The 13,932-nt window shown below is 38.8% G+C and overlaps 1 protein-coding gene across 1 annotated transcript in view; it reads left to right on the forward strand.

The window, feature by feature from the left end:
* Positions 1–3,671: 3,671 nt before the first annotated feature.
* ASPSCR1 (ASPSCR1 tether for SLC2A4, UBX domain containing) overlaps positions 3,672–13,932 on the forward strand; it is a 130,929-nt gene continuing 120,668 nt past the window's right edge. The window contains exon 1 of the mRNA XM_053705640.1: positions 3,672–3,792. Coding sequence (XP_053561615.1) covers positions 3,703–3,792 — 90 coding nt within the window. The 5' untranslated portion in view covers positions 3,672–3,702. The remainder of the gene's footprint in view (positions 3,793–13,932) is intronic.

Here is a 13,932-nt window from a genome sequence, read left to right on the forward strand (position 1 = left end):
GAGCATATGATTTTAAGCAACTTTCTAATTTACTCCTATTATCAAAATTTTCTCCGTTCTATTGGTATCTTTATTTGAAAAATCATAAATGTAAGTTTACAAGCCGGCACATCTTTGGTTCAGCACCTGGGTAGCGCTAGCTGATTGGTGGCAAAATGTAGCCACCAATCAGCAAGTGCTATCCAGGGCTCAGAACTAAAAATGGGCTGGGTCCTATGCTTACATTTCTTCTTTTTTCAAATTAAGGTACCAAGAGAATGAAGAAAAATTGATAATAGGAGTAAATTAGAAAGTTGTTTAAAATGATATGCTCTATCTCAATTATTAAAGAAAAAAAGATTGGGTTCAGTTATCCCTTTCAACATCTGTTCAAGCAGGTCCTGAGAGTAAAAAGCACTACTACAAATTAAAGTGAAGGTAAATTTGAGCGTACTCGCTCAAGTCATAAGATATAATTTAAAAAATTAGTGAGACTTTCTTTCATGAAATCTGTAATTTATCCTGATCTTCTTAGATTTTTACATTTTAATGCCGGAATGATAAGCGCTGTTCCTCTGCCCGCCATAGTCCTCAGTCCCTTTGCACAAACATCAAGGCCCCCGGGGGGAAACAACGATTAGTGAATTGCAGATGAGTCATCTGTCAATTAACTGAGGACTATGGCGTGCGGAGGAACGGCGCTTATTAAGTTTACCTTCACTTTAACCTGCTTTGATTTAGATTGCACCTCCTTTGTATTTTATCACTGAACTTTCAGCTTCTGCACACCACCAAATGTTCTGTACCTTTGTTAAAATGTTATCCATATCCTTTATTTATTTAAAAAATTTCTTTTAAAAGGGTCAAACAGTAAACATCTTGACATTTTAGCATAAAAGGTTTAGTTGTGCAAAAGTAAAAGAACTTTGCAATAAAATTTAGCTCTGAAAATAAAGGATTTTCTACTTCACAGATTTGAAAAGGCACACCACAGACTTATCAAGGCTAACCCTGTTACATACATTTCGCTAAGTGGCTTAAACAGATAAGAACTGCAAACCAGTGCTCTTTATATGAACAATATGACTGGGTCAGCATTGTCATTGGCTCACCTGGCAGCCCACTTGTTTTCTATAAGAAAACGCTACTTCTGGCCCTCTGGCTGGCAGTGTAAAGACATGTAGTGTTAGGGTTGCCACCTGTTCCTTAAAATACAGAACACTTATAAGTTACACATGCTGCAGGGTGTGCAAGGAGGAATATAAATAGTACTGTCCAGAAACACAATACATGTTCCTCCCTACACACCCTGCAGCATGTGTAACTCATACGTGTCCAGGAAAACATGGCTGAGGTGGCAACCCTATGTAGTGTATGCATGTTTTCTTTGTATGAGCATGCAACTTTTTTCAATATGGTGATACAACATGGCTGTACAACACAATGACACAAATCTGTGGGTGGAAGGCCAGGGGTTGACTAAATTTACTTTTTTTTAACCTAATGTTACTATGTCTGTTTCAATCTCAATTTTTTTTCCTAAATTATATAACTGTAGCTACACCAGAACGGCAGAAAGAACCCCAGAGTACATGCTCTATGCATGAAGACTGAATAAATTTGCCTTTTAACCTGCCTAGTAGGGAACATATACAGTTCTTAAAGGGACAGTAAAGTAAAAATTATACTTTAATCATTCAGATAGAGCATGTCCTTTAAAATGATTCTAATTTACTTCTATTATCAAATTTGTTCTTTTGATATCCTTTGTTAAAAAGTAAAGCTTAGCAGGCTGAAAGGAGCTCAAGAGGGTGCACACATGTTGGCAGTCTATGGCAGCAGTGTTTGTGTGACATTGCTATAAACAATGTTGCTGCCAGATGGCTAGACACACATGCACGTCCTGAGCTCATCTGAGATTACTATTTAACAAAGGATAGCAAGAGAACTGATAACAGAGGTAAATTGGAAAGTTGTTAAGGACACAGCTTCAGTCTGCTCAGTTGTTTCATGACGGAATAAGATCGTCATTGGTCTTTAAGGGGTTAAATAAAATGTCATGCTCTATCCAATTCATTAAAGTTTAATTTTGGCTTTACTGGCCCTTTATTAAGGTACTGCATTTCCTTTGAAATTCCTACCAATTCAGATTTTCCTCATCTATTATTTTTGATAACAGATCCTTCTTATGTTTTATCAGTTCATCATATCTTCCATTATGCCACACATCATGACAGATGTCACTATTCTCTTTTTGTGCTTCATCTATTGTATCTATTATAGATTCTCTAAAACATTTTTGAGCTGACTGACATCAAGTTACCACTACCCATGGTTGTTTTGTCATATGATACATCTGTGTTCTCTTGACTTTAAAAGATAACGGCTTCTTTTCACAATTAAAGGGATACTAACCCCACATTTTTTCTTTCATGATTCAGATACAGCATGCAATTTTAAGCAACTTTCTAATTTACTCCTATTATCAATTTTTCTTTGTTCTCATGTTATCTTGATTTGAAAAAGCAGTAATAAATAGTTAGGAGTCTGCCCATTTTTTGTTCAGCACCTTGGTAGAGCTTGCTGATTGGTTTGCTACATTTAGCCACAAATCAGCAAGTGCTACCCAGGTGCTGAACAAAAAATGGTCTGGCTCTAAAGCTTACAGTACTGCTTTTTCAAATCAAGGTAGCATGAGAACAAAGAAAAATTAATAATAGGAGTAAATTAGAAAGGTGCTTAAAATCTCATGCTCTATATGAATCATGAAAGAAAATAATTGGGTTTAGTATCCCTTTAATAATTCTCCAAGTGTTATTTCCTTGTTATGGTTGGTTCCATTCTTTTTAGAAACTGCTTCAATGTTTACCTTCAGAACCAACCACAATTGGTTTTAAAATATATGAATATGCCATAGCTGATTTCACAGCATGAACACTGATTATTCCATTCCTGTTGACAAGTGATGCATGTGTCTAAACTGCTTTATGGCGACCGTCCATTCTCTTTCTATACAATCAATGCTACTATAAAAGTGATCTTTATGCAGTTTTTTTGGTTATATATTTTTATTGTGTATCACATCAGACATAAAAGACATCTTGTTTTGGGGAGGCAATCTCACAGTAACAGATGTTAATAATGCTGCATAAATACTTCTAGTAAAAAAAAATAATCTTTTTTATAACACATTTTTGTTTTATACATAACATAAACTATTCGGCTTTTTGAACTCATGTAGACTGAACATGTTGCTGTTGTAGGTGTTTGTGCTTATGACATGAGTGGTTCTGTGTCTGTTCAGCTGATTGTTAACACAAATACCCCCGAGCGGCTTTGCTGACACTATTATAGCTGTCAGCATCACGTGCGTTGTAGATGACAGTTTGTTTCCCTGAGCCGTTTTAATCAAGCAGGTATCTAAATAGTGCTGTGATAGTGCTCTCTAGAATCCTCTCTGCCCTGTCACACGCTCCATGATCTCCTAAAGGTTAAGCTCACTATTAACGAGTGCGATTTCTTTTCAGGGCTCTTAAGTGTATGATATATCTAACAGATACCCTGGGTACAGTATTTGTATATGTTATAAGCCGCCGAAAGCACATGACATGTATATGTGTGTAGTAGTATATCATTTAGTAACAGGATTGTATTATGCAGGTATGATGTTCGTGTTTTTTATCCCAATAAAGCTGAGTGAAAAGCATCGTGACGTCACGCAAGATGGCGGCTGGAGGGCCCGGGGTGACGGTGCTAGCACCGAACGGGAGACGGCAGACTGTCAAAGTGACAGCAAGGACTCCGTTGTTACAGGTTAGTTGCAAAGGATCCTGGGAGACCTACTCGCACAGTGTTCTGGGAATCAAGGAGGATTTAGGAGTGGGCAATGGTCATGATTTGGGATTTTTTTGGAGCTAGTAGCTCATGGGGAAGAGTACTATTCTTAGCTGGAAGCTACTGCTACAATGCATTTAGATTATTTTTTTTTAGACGCAATAACTAAAATAATGACCCTTTAAGGTGTATTCTTTTATTGTCAGGTCTTGATTGTGCAGGTTTTTTGTTAAAGGGACATTTAAGTTAAAACTAAACTTTCATGTTTCAGATAGGACATGCAATTTTAAACAGCTTTCTAATTTACGGATATCCTCAAATTTGCTTTGTTCTCTTGGTATTCTTTGTTGAAAGCTAAACCTACCTAGACTCCTATGATAATTCCTAAGCCCTTGAAGCCTGCCTCTTATCTCAGTGCATTTTGACAGTTTTTCACAGCGGTAGTTCATGTGTGTCATATAGATAACGCTGTGCTAACTCCCGTGTAGTTATTTATGAATGAGCACAGATTGGCTAAATGGATGTCTGTCAAAAGCACTTTTAATAAGTGAGCAGTCTACAGAGGCTTAGCTACAAGGTGATCACAGAGGTAAAAAAGTGTATTACTATAACAGTGTTGGTTATGCAAAACTGGGGAATGGGTAATCAAGGGGTTATCTTTTTAAGTATTAAAAATGTTGGTGTAGACTGTCTCTTTAACAGAAGGCTTTCCTGTAATCAGCTGTTGTTACTGTTCAGGAAGAAGAGCTGCAATACAGACTGTTTTCTTAAAATCTTGTTTCACTATTCAGTCAGCAAACTTGTTTGGCCCAGTGGTTCATCTATATCCATATCTATGTTTGAGTTATATCTAGTGTCTCCAGAATAAACTAAGGTTAGACATGAAGAATTATTCCACCTTGGACCCTGTTACTGTTGTATGAAAGGGAGCAATTTGTTCTGGTATATTGGAGATACAAATAATGTAATTATTTAAATACATGCTATTATGCAACCAGATTTTCAGCAACAGGTAACTTTTTGAGACTTATTGTATTTAGTTAATATAGATTTTTATTAAAGGGACAGTCGACACCAGATTTTTTGTTGTTTTAAAAGATAGATAATCTTTTGATTACCAATTCCCCAGTTTTGCATAACCAACACAGTTATAATTACTGTATACACGTTTTACCTCAGCAGACTGCCCCCTTATTTCAGTTCTTTTGACAGACTTGCATTTAAGCCAATCAGAGCTGTCTCCATGGTAAATTCATGTGCATGAGCTCAATGTTATCTATATGAAATACATTAACTAATGCCCTCTAGTGGTGAAATACTATCAAAATGCATTTAGATTAGAGGCGGCCTTCAAGGTCTAAGAAATTTGGCATATGAACCTCCTAGGTTTAGCTTTCAACTAAGAATAACAAGAGAACAAAGCAAAATTGGTGATAAAAGTAAACTGGAAAGTTGTTTAAAATTACATGCCCTATTTGAAACATGAAAGTTTTTTTTGGACTTGACTGTCATTTTAAAATCTGTATCTCATCTTATGTCATTCTCCCTGTTGCTTATACTAGCTGCTACACAGTTTGTGGAGTTCTGCCCCTGCAGGGGTCAATTGAGTAGGTATAGATTTTCCCCAATGCACCTTTCTTTTCTTGATCTAGGTCTCTCTTTACTTTCGGGCAAAAGTCACTAGAGGTGCTAATTTGCACAAAAATGTAAAATATATGTTTGTTTTACAATATTATATCACTCTCCAGTACTAAAGACTTACTGTATTAAAGGGACATAAACTTGCAAAAAGAATACATATTCTTCAATCTGCTAGAACGTTTTATTGAATTTTTTTCTTGTATATAACCTATGTCTTTAAAGTGTCAGTAAAGTCAAAATTAAACTTGTGGTCTTTAGAGAATGCAGTTTTAAACAACTTACTTAAAGGTACAGTCTACACTAGAATTTTTATTGTTTTAAAAGATAATCCCTATTTTACCTATTCCCTAGTTTTGCATAACTAACAAAGTTATATTAATACATTTTTTTACCTCTGTGATTATCTTATATCTAAGCCTCTACAGACTGCCCCTTATTTCAGTTCTTTTGACAGACTTGCATTTTAGCCAATCAGTGCTTACTCCTAGTTAACTCCACGTGCGTGAGCACAGTGTTATCTATATGGCTCACATGAACTAACACCATCTAGTGGTGAAAAACGGTCATAATGCATTCAGCTTAGAGGCGGCCTTCAAGGTCTAAGAAATTAACGTAAGAACCTCCTAGGTTTAGCTTTCAACTAAGAATACCAAAGAAGAAAACAAAATTGGTGATAAAAGAAAATTGGAAAGTTGTTTAAAATTACATCCCCTATCTGAATCATGAAAGTTTATTTTGGACTAGACTGTCCCTTTAATTCTTTGATCAAATTTGCTTAATTTTCTTTGTAAAATTTGTTGGTGACTAAACCAAGGTGGACTCAGAGGACTTCAGAAGTGTGCATGTGTCCTTAGTTCTCTGTGGCAGCAATGTTAGCCACTTTGCAGAACATTACTAGAAACATTGCTTCAAACACTGCAGCCATAGATTGCTAAAGATACATTCACAATCCTAAAGTAGTCAGAACTAACCTAGGTTTACTCTGCAACACGAATTAAGCAAGTTTGATATTGTAAATAAATTGGAAAGTTGTTTAAAGGGGCAGAATGCACCAATTTTCATTTAACTGCATGTAATAGTCACTACTATAAAGAATAATATGCACAGATACTGCTATAAAAATCCAGTATAAAAACCTTTTAAAAACTTACTTAGAAGCTCACAATTTAGTACTGTTGATGAGATTAGCCTGGGACACCCACTGAAAGGGGCTAATAGCAGAACCCTTACCCCTCCCATGCATATGAAAAGACCCATTATACAAACTGAAACAGTCTGAAGTCTGTATACATCAGTATACATCTAAAACTTTGGGGCTTGGTTAGGAGTCTGAAAATCAGCACAATGTTATTTAAAAGTAAGCAAAACGATACATTTTTATCATACCCGGATAGGCTATATAAATGGATCATCTACAAAACATTTATGCAAAGAAAAATCTAGTGTACAATGCAACTTTAAAATGGAATAAACAATCAGAATCAGGAATGTTCTCTTGATATTCTTTCTTGTAAAGCAAACCCAGGTAGGCTCCAGGACTAGATGCTGATTGGTGGCTGCACATATATATATATATATATATATATATATATATATATATATATATATATATATATATATACCTCTTGTCATTGGCTAATCTTGATGTGTTCAGGTAGCTCCCAGCATTGCATTACTTCTCCTTAAACAGAGGATACTGAGCAAATAAAACAAATTTGATAAAGTATACAGGAAAGTTATTTAAAAGTTTATGTTCTATGTGAATCATGAAAAAAAAAATGGGTTTCATGTCCCTTTAATTTTGACTTTACCGTCTGATTTAAGCTCTGCAAAAGGATTAAACAGTCAAAGTCAGCTCCAGGGCATCAGTGGAAGGGGCATATGTGTGTAACCACTGCTAACCAGCTAGATACAGTAGTGCATTGCTAATCCTGACTATGTATGTTTTTCAACAATCAATATCAAGAGAAAAATGTAATGTAGCTACACATCTGCTATGTAACTGTCCAAAATACATACTTTTTGGAAGAGAGTCCTTTTTTGGCTACAAACATTTTGAAATTTAACCCTTTCGTGACAGTGTAAAAGTGTCTACATCGGAACACCTGTTCCGATGTAGACAAATTGAAACTACGCGATCGTGCATACGATCGCGAGATTTCAATTATTGGATCGCATCTGGGGGGCGTCCCTACAACCCTAGGAACGCCCTCCAGACCGCGATCAAGTCCTTGAAGCGCAGAAGGCTTCAGGACAGCCGTTTGATATGACGTTCTATTCCGTCATAACGGCTTTAAAGCCCAGTGTAATTATGACGGAATAGAACGGCATAACGGCGTTAAAACGTTAAGATTATACTAAAGAAAGAACATGTTTTATTTTTATATGGAAGGATGAATAATAGGGAACACGATTTAGACAGATGTTAAAGTGAAGGTCAATTTAGATTAATCGGTGCCTGGTTTTTAATAATACTATTAAAAACAAGGGCACTTTAATTCATCAAAATTGATGCCTCACTCGTTTTCTTCAAAAACTTACCTTTTAATCCTGACAGCCACTCCAGCGATTCCCCCGGCCGTCGGAAGCCTCTTCATACGTCAAAATGACGGATCAGTCCTCCTCCAATCACGGTTTCTCCCTGGGGGAATCATGGCCTGAGGCAACTACATGATTGGAGGAAGCCGGATTTGTCATTTTGGACCTGTGAAGAGGGCTTGCGACGGGCGGAGGAAGCGCTGCAGCGGCTGTCAGGATTAAAAGGTACGTTTTTGAAGAAAACGAGTTAAATGTCTATTTTGATTAATTAAAGTGCCCTTGTTTTTAATAGTATTATTAAAAACCGGGCACCGATTCATCTAAATTGACCTTCACTTTAAGAAATTGGAAATCCAGACAAGTGCCTAATATTCCAAAGCTTATAACTAAGATACAAATACAGGCAATTAGAGAACAATATGATGCATCCATTTCTTTTGGAAAGAGTGTAGACAAATATTTTAAAAATGGTATAGGTTGATTAAACAAATACGCCCTAATGGTAAGTTACAATTTCTTTTTACCGTTTCAGATTTCTAATTTTGTGAGAAAGTTAGACGATAAGGGGGAAATATCATTCTTACAGATTCAGGATGGTATCCCTTAAATTGTATTTAATAGTGACAGAGGGGTTTAGATAGAAGGGGAGAAGATTTGCTTAGGTTTTGTTTGTTTTCTTCAAAGTGATAGGTTGATTTGGGATGGTTTCCCTTTTGCACCCATATGTGTTTGATTAGAATTTGTTCTAATCTGTTTACTTTATATATCACTAGAAATATAGACAATACACAATAAGGTATTATGAAGATTTAAGGTATAAGATATAAAGTTATTGAAGTATATAAGTTTATTTATTTTTGCTTGGTTTAATTCTAACATTCGTATCCTGAAAATCCAAATGTTGCTGTTCATATAACTTGATTATTACTGTTTTCTTGTCTATAATGACCATTGTTATTTTGATTTTTCTGTGTTCCAATAAAAAGAATAAAAAAGAGAACAATATAAATTTGATAACAGAAATAAATTGCAAATTCTCTTAAAATTCCCTGCTCAGTTTGAACTATGAATTTTAAGGGATATGAAACCCCAGTTTTTTTCTTTCATGATTCAGATAGAGCATGCAGTTATTAATCAACTTTAGAGTTTACTTCCACTTTCAAATTTTCTTCATTCTCTTGCTATCCTTTGTTTAAAATCAGGAAGGTAAGCTCAGTAGTGACTGTGCACGTGTCTGCAGCAGTTGTGGAAGAATGTTATGCATTTACAAGAGCACTAGATGGCAGCACTTTTTCCTGCTTATGTAGTGTTCATACATATTTACGCTACTCGCCTAGGTATAATTTCAACAAAGAATACCACAAGAACTAAGCCATTTTGATAATAGAAGTAAATTGGAAACTTTTTTTATTTTATTGTATGCTGTGGTAAGGGCTGAATCTCAAAAGAAAAATCTGGGGTTTTGTGTTTGTTTAGTTTTGACTTTTTGGGCTCGATTTATCAAGCCTTCTCCTCCCCTACGACTGCAGGTTCTTATCAGACCATTGTTTCCTATCCTCTTCTCCACCTCAATATCCCCGATCGCATCCGACCGGGGTGATTGACTGACAGCTCCTGCCCGCTAATGATTGGCTATGCACGGGCAGGGGCAGTGTTGCACTCAAGTGCAAAATAGCGCTCGCATGCAATGGTAAATTCCGGCAGCGGATTGCTTTCTCTTGTTAAGTGTGTTCAGTCCACGGGTCATCCATTACTTATGGGATATATTCTCCTTCCCAACAGGAAGTTGCAAGAGGATCACCCAAGCAGAGCTGCTATATAGCTCCTCCCCTCACATGTCATACCCAGTCATTCTCTTGCAACCCTCAACAAAGAAGGAGGTCGCGAGAGGAGCTGGAGTTTTTACTTAACTATTCTTCAATCAAAAGTTTGTTATTTTAAATGGCACCGGAGTGTGCTGTTTTTCTATCTCAGGCAGTATTTGGAAGAAGAAACTGCCTGCGTTTTTTTTTCTATGATCTTAGCAGGCGTAACTAAGATCCACTGGCTGTTCTCGACATTCTGAGGAGTGGGGTAACTTCAGAAAATGGGAATAGCATGCGGGGTCCTCCGCAAATGAGGTATGTGCGGTACATTATTTTCTGGGAATGGAATTGACTAAGAAAATACTGCTGTTACCATATGATGTAAGTACAGCCTTAAATGCAGTAGTGGCAACTGGTATCGGGCTGATAAATGTATGCGCAGTCAAGTTATTTTCTAGGGACTAGAATTTGACTGAGAAAATACTGTTAAAACTGAAATAATACTTAAGCCTTATCTGCAGTGGTAGCGACTGGTAGCAGGCTTAGTGATAACTTTGCATGACATTGGAAAATGTTATTTTTTAATAAAACGTTTACTGGCATGTTATTCGTTTTTGTGAGGTACTTTGGTGATAAATCTCTTTGGGCATGATTTTTTTCCACATGGCTGACATATATTTTCTGCATGGAAACCGTTATATCAGGGCTCCCACTGTTGTGATAGGAGTGGGAGGGACCTTGTTTTAGCGCCTTGTTGCGCAGTTATAATTCTAGCACAGTCTTCCTGCTTCTTCCTCCTTGATCCAGGACGTCTCTAGAGAGCTCAGGGGTCTGCAAAATTCATTTTTGAGGGAGGTAATCAGTCACAGCAGATCTGTGACAGTGTGCTTGACTGTGATTAAAAGCGTTAAATCTTAATTGATATCCGTTTTATCCGTTTTGGGTATTGAGGGGTTAATCATCCTTTTGCTAATGGGTGCAATCCTCTGCTAATATTACACTTCTTGTTAAGAATTGTTTAATTATATCTGTATTTTTGAAGCGCTGCAGCGTTTTTTATATTGCTTGTAAACTTATTGAAAGTGATTTCCAAGCTTGCTAGTTTCATTGCTACGTCTGTTTAAACATGTCTGATTCAGAGGAAACTGTTTGTTCATCATGTTCAAAAGCCAATGTGGAGCCCAATAGAACGATGTGTACCAATTGTATTGATATTGCTTTGAATAAAAGTCAATCTGTACCGATAGAGAAACTATCACCAGACAACGAGGGGGAAGTTATGCCGCCTAACTCTCCTCACGTGTCAGTACCTGCGTCTCCCGCTCGGGAGATGCGTAGAATTGAGACGCCAAGTACATCTAGGCCCTTACAAATCACTTTACATGATATGGCTAATGTTATGAAAGAAGTATTATATAATATGCCCGAATTAAGGGGCAAGCGCGATAGCTCTGGGTTAAGGACAGAGCGCGCTGATGACACGAGAGCCATGTCTGATACTGCGTCACAATTTGCAGAACATGAGGACGGTGAGCTTCATTCTGTCGGTGACGGTTCTGATCCGGGGAGACCGGATTCAGAAATTTCAAATTTTAAATTTAAGCTTGAGAACCTCCGTGTGTTACTAGGGGAGGTATTAGCGGCTCTGAATGATTGCGACACGGTGGCAATCCCAGAGAAATTGTGTAGGTTGGATAGATACTATGCGGTACCGGTGTGTACTGATGTCTTTCCTATACAAAAAAGACTTACAGAAATTATTAGTAAGGAGTGGGATAGACCCGGTGTGCCTTTTTCCCTTGCCCCGATATTCAGAAAAATGTTTCCTATAGACGCCACCACACGAGACTTATGGCAGACGGTCCCTAAGGTGGAGGGAGCAGTTTCTACTCTAGCCAAGCGTACCACTATCCCGGTGAAGGATAGCTGTGCTTTCTCAGATCCAATGGATAAAAAATTAGAGGGTTATCTTAAGAAAATGTTTGTTCAACAGGGTTTTATTTTGCAGCCTCTTGCATGCATTGCGCCTGTCACGGCTGCAGTGGCATTCTGGTTTGAGTCTCTGGAAGAGGCGATTCGCACAGAGCCATTGGATGAGGCTTTGAGCAAAGTTAGAACCCTTAAGCAAGCTAATGCGTTTGTTTCAGATGCCGTAGTACATCTAACCAAACTTACGGCTAAAAATTCCGGATTCGCCATACAGGCGCGCAGAGCGCTCTGGCTTAAATCCTGGTCAGCGGATGTAACTTCCAAGTCTAAGCTACTTAACATTCCTTTCAAAGGGCAGACCTTATTCGGGCCCGGCTTGAAGGAAATTATTGCTGACATTACGGGAGGTAAAGGCCACGCCCTTCCTCAGGACAGGGCCAAACCAAAGGCCAAACAGTCTAATTTTCGTGCCTTTCGTAACTTCAAGGCAGGAGCAGCATCAACTTCCTCCGCTCCAAAACAGGAAGGAACTACTGCTCGTTACAGACAGGGTTGGAAAGGCAACCAGTCACGGAACAAGGGCAAGCAGGCCAGAAAGCCTACTTCCGCCCCTAAGACAGCATGAAGACAGGGCCCCCTATCCGGAGACGGATTTAGTGGGGGGGCAGACTTTCTCTCTTCGCCCAGGCTTTGGCAAGAGATGTGCAGGATCCTTGGACGTTGAAGATTATATCTCAGGGATACCTTCTGGATTTCAAAACCTCTCCACCACAAAGGAGGTTCCATCTTTCGAGGTTATCAACAAACCTAGTAAAGAGAGAGGCATTTCTACAATGCGTACAAGACCTCTTAATCATGGGAGTGACCCACTCAGTTCCGCGATCGGAACAGGGACAAGGATTTTACTCAAATCTATTTGTGGTTCCCAAAAAAGAGGGAACCTTCAGACCAATCTTTGACTTAAAGATCTTAAACAAATTCCTAAGGGTACCATCGTTCAAGATGAAAACCATTCGAACCATCCTACCCATGATCCAAGAGGGTCAATATATGACCACAGTGGACTTAAAGGATGCTTACCTTCACATACTGATTCACAAAGATCATTATCGGTACCTAAGGTTTGCCTTTCTAGACAGGCATTACCAGTTTGTGGCTCTTCCCTTCGGGTTAGCCACGGCCCCGAGAATTTTTACGAAGGTTCTGGGCTCACTTCTGGCGGTACTAAGACCACGAGGCATAGCGGTGGCTCCGTACCTAGACGACATTCTGATACAAGCGTCAAGTTTTCAGAATGCAAAGTCTCATACAGAGATAGTTCTTGCATTTCTGAGGTCGCATGGGTGGAAAGTGAACGTGGAAAAGAGTTCTCTGTTACCACTCACAAGGGTTCCTTTTCTAGGGACTCTTATAGATTCTGTAGAGATGAAGATTTACCTGACGGAGTCCAGGTTATCAAAGATTCTCAATGCTTGCCGTGCCCTTCATTCCATTCCAAGCCCATCAGTAGCTCAGTGCATGGAGGTAATCGGCTTAATGGTCGCGGCAATGGACATAGTGCCATTTGCGCGCCTGCATCTCAGACCGCTGCAACTATGCATGCTCAGTCAATGGAACGGGGATTACTCAGATCTGTCCCCTTTGCTAAATCTGGACCAGGAGACCAGAGATTCTCTTCTCTGGTGGTTGTCACCGGTTCATCTGTCCAAAGGAATGACCTTTCGCAGACCAGATTGGACGATTGTAACGGATGCCAGCCTTCTAGGCTGGGGAGCAGTCTGGAATTCCCTGAAGGCTCAGGGTTCGTGGACTCAGGAGGAGAAACTCCTTCCAATAAACATTCTGGAATTAAGAGCAATATTCAATGCTCTTCTAGCTTGGCCTCAGTTAGCAAGACTGAGGTTCATCAGATTTCAGTCGGACAATATCACGACTGTGGCTTACATCAATCATCAAGGGGGAACCAGGAGTTCCCTAGCGATGTTGGAAGTCTCAAAGATAATTCGCTGGGCAGAGTCTCACTCTTGCCACCTGTCAGCGATTTACATCCCAGGCGTAGAGAACTGGGAGGCGGATTTCCTAAGTCGCCAGACTTTTCATCCGGGAGAGTGGGAACTTCACCCGGAGGTATTTGCTCAACTCACCAGTACGGGTCTACGCGTTTCGGCCCTTATAGGCCTTTATCAGTCTTGATAAAGGCCTATAA

Source organism: Bombina bombina, chromosome 1 (assembly GCF_027579735.1).
Source record: "Bombina bombina isolate aBomBom1 chromosome 1, aBomBom1.pri, whole genome shotgun sequence".
NCBI classification, from domain to species: domain Eukaryota; kingdom Metazoa; phylum Chordata; class Amphibia; order Anura; family Bombinatoridae; genus Bombina; species Bombina bombina.